The sequence below is a fragment of the Petaurus breviceps genome, unplaced genomic scaffold, assembly GCF_028583685.1.
Source record: "Petaurus breviceps papuanus isolate PSGF00001 unplaced genomic scaffold, PetGlider_PUasm1.0 90386, whole genome shotgun sequence".
In the NCBI taxonomy this organism is placed as follows: Eukaryota; Metazoa; Chordata; class Mammalia; order Diprotodontia; family Petauridae; genus Petaurus; species Petaurus breviceps.
The window spans coordinates 269864-275802 of NW_027187236.1; the positions used below are offsets into that span (position 1 = coordinate 269864).

A 5939-nucleotide genomic window follows, 5' to 3' on the forward strand; every position below is an offset into this window, starting at 1 on the left:
CCCCTGCTGCCCCCTGCCCCGCCTGGCCCCCAGCCCCCCAGTCCCAGCCCCTGTCCCTAGCTCTCCAGTCTGAGACCAGTTCCAGTACATTGGTCTGTGGCCCAGAGGGCCTAATCCCCACTGTTAGAGATCCCCACCTAGCTGGCATCCCCTTGTCCTCCAGTACTCCCACCTTAATCCTTTTGGCTCAGTGTGTCCTCCTGAAGAAGCTGGAGCCCCTAGGCCGCCCAAGGGCTCAGTGCTAACTTGATTTTCTCTTGTCCTCTCAGGCAACAAGGAAGAATGTGATAGGTCTCGGTAAGTCTCCCAGAGGAATTCCCTGGTTCAGCTGAAAAGGGAATCACAAGGGATCTTGGACATTGTCTGGTTAAAGCCTTCATTTTATAGATGAGGAAATTGAGGCCTCTTCCCACTGTCCATACTGTCTGGAAAGGGGAGGCCTGAGCTTCCTGTTTGCTAAGATTCTAGTCCCACCTCTGTCTTTGCCTGACCTTGGGCTACTCCATTTTCTTGGGCTGCCTCAACTTTCCCACCTCAGCTCTGTTTGTTTCGGAGGAGGTATCAGAGGCACCCACCTTCCCTGGGTGGAAGGGGAAGAAAGGGTGGGACACAGTCCCCCAGGTAGCCCCTCAGCCTTTGTCTCCCCTTTGACTCTGCCAGGCTGCAGTTTCAGCCCTCCCACTGTCTTCCATATTGATTTCAGGGCCCGCTGTGCTATGACTAGATCCCAAAGGAGTCGGCGCCCTCGGCCTAGCTCCCAGTACAACTACAAACTCTTTTCAGGAGACATGGAGAAATTTATCCAGGTATTAGCTGCTCTGCTCCTACCAGTCTGGCTTGTTCCTGTCTAGGAGTTAGGCCTAGGCCCAGGGGCCTCTGGGAAAGGCCAAGGGTTCAGGGCCAGACCTCCAGGTGCCTCTGTATAGACACACAGAGGAAGTGTAGTGCAGAGAAAGTGCTGACCATGCAAGTGGAAGGCCCAAGTAAGCAACAGGCACTTATTAAATGCCTGCTGTATGCTAGGCCCAGTACTAAGCTCTGGGGGTGCAAGGAAAGGTCCCTCAACCCCTGATTTCAAGGAGCTCACGTTCTCATGGGGCAGATAACATGTAAATAGCCAGAAACGTTCAGAGGAGGTAGGGCTGATAGCCTTAGGAAGATACTGGCAGCAGAAGAATCAGTACCAAGCAATGGGAACAGAAAAATGACTCAGGTGTGTGTGTAAATGCATTTGTGTCTGTGGATGTGTGTGCATGCATCTGCTAGGTCCGCACCCCCCTTCTCTGGGAGATCTGGATAATGGGGGTTGTCTTCTCTCCTCCCTGTAGCCTGGGGCCCATCATGGGCCCCCTGCTATAAGAGGCCTAGGGGAGAGACAGGTTATTTGGGAGAGATGGAAGGGTTTAGTCAGCATGGCCATCTGTCCTCAGTTCCCCTGATTCTTCTCTCCTCTTCCCACCTCCAGAATTCAGGTCAAGCTGTTCCCTTGGTAGTCGAAAGCTGTATCCGTTTCATCAACCTGCACGGTAAGGCCCTATGTGTTCCTGCTGCAGGCCTGGCCTCTGCTGCCCCTTGGCTCATGTCTCTAGGCAGATCCTGTTATCTCTTTTTTCCCCTGCTCCCCCGACCTTTCCCCAGGACAGGCTGTCTCAGACTGTGGGAGGGGGAGCATCATGGATCTAGGCAGCTGGGGGCCTCAGGACCTGGGATTTGGGGGGCCCCTTCCTCCTATCTTAGTCACACCTAGTATGACCCTTCCCTTGCCTCCAGGTCTCCAGCATGAGGGCATTTTCCGAGTGCCCGGAGCCCAACTCAGGGTTACAGAAATCCGGAATGCCTTTGAGAGAGGTGGGTAGGGAGGGAAGGAAGCAAGGGTGGGAGAGTGGGTGGGACACATGGCTGGGTCTGGGCATCCCTGAATCACGCTTGAAATGTACACCCAGGTGAGGACCCCTTGGTGGATGGCTACTCAGCCCATGACCTGGACTCCGTGGCTGGTGTACTGAAGCTTTATTTCCGTGGCCTAGAGACACCACTTTTTCCATCAGAGATGTTTGGGGAGATACTGGCTGCCGTGGGTGAGTGATGGGGGTGGAAAGAGAAAGAAAGGGGGCTGGGAGAGGGGGAGGGAGCAGTCTGAATAATGATGGGGTTTGGGGTCTCCAGAGCTAGAGAGCCCCGGAGAGAGGGCAGAGCATGTGAGAGGTATCCTGGGCCGGCTGCCAGGGCCAGTGTTGGTGGTCCTCCGTTATCTCTTCACCTTCCTCAATCAGTGAGTAGCATTGTCTTCCCCACCCTCACTTGGGGCACTGTCCAGAGGGTCAGCGACTGTCAGAGCTGGGAGGGACTTCTTGGTTTGAAAGTTTCTCAACTGGATAAATGGCCCCTCATTTCAGGAAGGCAAAAAGTGGCCAGAGGGAAATGGGCAACAGGGTGGTCTGCTTGGGCTCCCCCATAACGAGCATTCATCCATGTTTTGTTGCCTTCATCTTTGTTGTTCATGTGTCTTCCTGGTGCTCAGCCTGGCCCAGTACAGTGATGAAAACATGATGGATCCCTACAACCTGGCCGTGTGCTTTGGGCCCACCCTGGTGGTGGTCCCACCTGAGCAGGACCCTGTGGCGGTGCAGGGCCGGGTAAACCAGCTCGTTCAGATACTGATCCTGCAACCTGAATTGGTCTTTCCAACCCCTGCCGTGCTGCCGGGGCCCCTGTATGAGAAGTGCATGACCCCGCCACAAGATGATTTTGGGTAAATCTGAGCCACATCCATGTACCACAGCCTCTGTCAGGAACCCCAGGGAAGAGGAGGGTTGTCCCATGGGGGGTCTGCTGGGGCTACAGTGTAGGGTCATCCCCATCCCCAAGATGCCCCCCGACAGTGACCTGTAGAGACACATCGCCTGCCTGCAGAGGAGGCACATGCCCCCCTCACTCTCTTGGGTCTGACCTGCCCTTCTGCACTTGGTCTCAGGGATACTCAACTGGATGCCACAACAGAAGAGAATGAGCAGGACGTGCCTGCAGAGACATCAGCTAATAAAGAGGGTGAAGCAGAGGCCCTCTGCCCTCTTCAACGCACCATGACATGGCCCCGTGAGCCCCCATCTTCCCAGACAGGGTTCTGTCCCCCACTGTGTGCCAAACTTCATTCAGTCTTCCCTTCAGTGTCCTCTACCCCTCAGAGTCCCCCCAACACACACACTGCCTGATATTTTCTCCCAGAGTGTCCCATCTTCTTCCCCACAGAGACTCCTATTCTCCCTCCAGAGAACTCTGAGTCGCCCCCAGAGAGTTCTGCCCCAGTCCCTGAGTGTGAGGGGTCTGTGGAGGCTGTGGCTTGCTTTGACTATGTGGGCCGGACGCCCCAGGAGCTAACTTTCCAGCGTGGGGACTTACTATGGCTGCATACCCGGGCCTCAGGAGAGTGGTGGCGTGGGGAGCGGGCGGGCATCCTGGGGCTCATCCCCCACAAGTACATCAAGGTGCCCGACAGGTGAGTGAGATCAGCCCTGAGCAGCTGGGAGTGGGCCCCAAGCCTCACTGTGAGCTCAGGTCTTCTGATTCCCTCCACCCTGCTGCCTCTTGGTCTTTGAGACGTGACCCCATTGCTTGGAGGCCGAGGGATGACTGGACACAGCCCTTTCTTCCCTTGAATCTCTTCTCCATTTCCACATCTCTGTTTTCTCCTATCCATCCCCACTGGGGCCTAGCTTTTCCTGGGGCCTGACTCCTGATCCCAACCATGCCCCTTGTGTCCCTAGGCCAGAGAATCAAATGGTTTTGGAAGAGGGCCAGGGAGAAGGTGAGCCTGTCTCCAAATCTGAGGACCTCACAGCAGAGCCAGTGAGTCGGTGAGTGAAGGGGGCAGGAGCATATGTGTCCTGTTCCCCCCACCCCACCCCTGGGCTCACTGGACAGTGTAGTAGCAAGGCCCCTCATCACGCCAAGGGTTCTCCTCACCAGGAGAAGGCAGTGCTCTGGTGTGATGGAAAAGGCCTAGCCTGGGAGGCAGGAAACTAATCAGCTGGGTGAATTTGAGGAGTGCCCTGCCCCTTCTCTGGGCCTCCATTTCCCCATCTGTGAAATAAGCCACCCAAATCCTCTGGGTTCCAAGGAACCTTCAGCCCTGGCATTTGAGGATTCTCAAATTCCATGGGAAATGGACTGAGCAGGAGCTACCAGACCCCTGGCTGTCAGGTGGGGGACAGCAGGATGGAAAGGCCCCCTGGAGAAGGGAGTGATCCAGCCTGGGTGTCATGGGGTTGAGGGATGGCGATAGGCTCTCACCTGGGCCCCCCCCCCCAACTCCATGCCAGCATGCGCACAAATTCAGAAGGTGGCTATGGCAGGGCTCGCCCCCAAGCGAGCAGTGGCAGTCCAGTTGGCAAACTGACTTCACCTTTTCTGGATCCTACCCACCACCCTTTGACCTTGACATCACCTGGCCGAGCTGTGATACCTAGTGACAGGTCAGCCTGTGGGGGCATAAACTGCTTGGGGGAGGGCCCCTGAGGGAGGAAGGCAAGCTCACTCTTTCCTTTTGGGACAGTTCTGGGTGACCTCAGGGTGACTCTGTGCCCACCCCCACTTTCCACTTCAGACCAGAGCGTCGAAACACAATGGAGATGCCCAGTTCCTCTGGGTGCAACTGGCGCTGCCCAGCCATCACCGCCAGTGACAAGAAATTAGAAGTTGACAAGGTGAGCCAGCCTGGCTTGGAGTGAGTGGGGTGGGGGGGGCCAGAAATGGGTCCCCCTTTCATCTTGATTGTCCTTCTTTTCCCTTCTGATTTTCCACTCTCTTCCTACTCTCCTCTCCTGGCTCCTTTCTTCTCTCCCTGAGTTTTCTTCTTCTGTTCAGCAGACTGTCTTCACAATTGCCTGTGCTGGGGAGTGCTGGGAAGGGAGGGAAGTCTTAAGGGAAATGATACTCCAAGCCTGTCCCTGGGGAACTCCCAGTCTGGCTGGGGCCATTGGCCTCACCCTCAAGCAAAGATGGTACTAAGTGCTGGGCTACAGAACAGTGCTTAAGCTGGAAGAAATAGCCTTTCAGAATGGTTGGGAAAGGCTTGCTGCGGGAAGGGGGGGGGGGTTGCCACTTGGATTGGGTCTTGGAGAACGAGCAGGGAATTGGAGAGGGAAGGGGGACAAATGGTATGAGCCCAAATGGGCCTGGGCTGTGAAGAGGTTGGCTTGGCTGGAGTAGAAGTAGAGAGGGCTGGGCCCAGATGGCTGTGTTGAGGTGGTAGAGGGTCTCCTGCTGGCAGGCTGCAGAATCATGATCTCATCCCGGAGTTTCTGGAGCCAAGAGGTGACATGGCCAGACCTGGGCTTTAGAAAAATCACTTTGGCAGCTTATGGGGGATAAATTAGAGTGGAGACTTGATGGGGCAGAGAGAGACCCATTATGAGTCTATGGCATTAGTCCAATTGAGAGAAGATGAGGCTGGGACTGGGTGGGGGGGGGGCGAAAGAATGGAGATGCCTACAAGAGATATTGAAAGGGTATGATTGGGGGAGGGGGGCCGGGAGGGAATAGAGCCAAAGATGACTCAGGTTATGAACCTAGGCCATTAACAGAATGAAGGAATGAGAGGTTTGGGGTGAGGGGTGGAGGAAAGATGGTTAGATGTTTCACTTCTGAATGCAGTAAGCTTAAATTGCTAGCTGGCCAGCAGACAACTGGAACCTTGGGGCTGGTGCTTAGGGCCCACTTTAGGCCTAGAGTTGTAGCTTTGCACGTCCTGGAGCCTCCTGCCTAGGGCTGTGATCCCAAAGCTATAGGAGTGGATGAGACTGGCCAAAAAGAAAGGGGAAGCATGTGGGGAAAGGGGTAATGCCTTTTAGGAGGAAGACCCATTGGAGACAGTTGTCAAGGAGGGAGGTGGGGAGGAGAAGAAGGGCGTTTCCCAAAAACCAAGGAGGGAGAGTTTCTAA

The 5939-nt window shown here is 55.4% G+C and overlaps 1 protein-coding gene across 5 annotated transcripts in view; it reads left to right on the top strand.

The window, feature by feature from the left end:
- The window catches only part of ARHGAP4 (Rho GTPase activating protein 4), a 22527-nt gene that overhangs the window by 15612 nt on the left and 976 nt on the right, over positions 1-5939 (top strand). For 2 of the 5 annotated variants that reach the window (XM_069108441.1, XM_069108442.1), the window contains exons 11-22: positions 270-297; positions 704-806; positions 1466-1526; positions 1771-1848; positions 1944-2078; positions 2167-2272; positions 2522-2752; positions 2975-3096; positions 3250-3496; positions 3765-3854; positions 4320-4472; positions 4604-4703. In XM_069108441.1, the coding sequence (XP_068964542.1) occupies positions 270-297; positions 704-806; positions 1466-1526; positions 1771-1848; positions 1944-2078; positions 2167-2272; positions 2522-2752; positions 2975-3096; positions 3250-3496; positions 3765-3854; positions 4320-4472; positions 4604-4703 (1454 nt within the window). Of the gene's footprint in view, positions 1-269; positions 298-703; positions 807-1465; positions 1527-1770; positions 1849-1943; positions 2079-2166; positions 2273-2521; positions 2753-2974; positions 3097-3225; positions 3497-3764; positions 3855-4319; positions 4473-4603; positions 4704-5939 lie in introns of all 5 variants that reach the window. The other 3 variants (XM_069108444.1, XM_069108445.1, XM_069108446.1) reach the window with 2 other exon arrangements.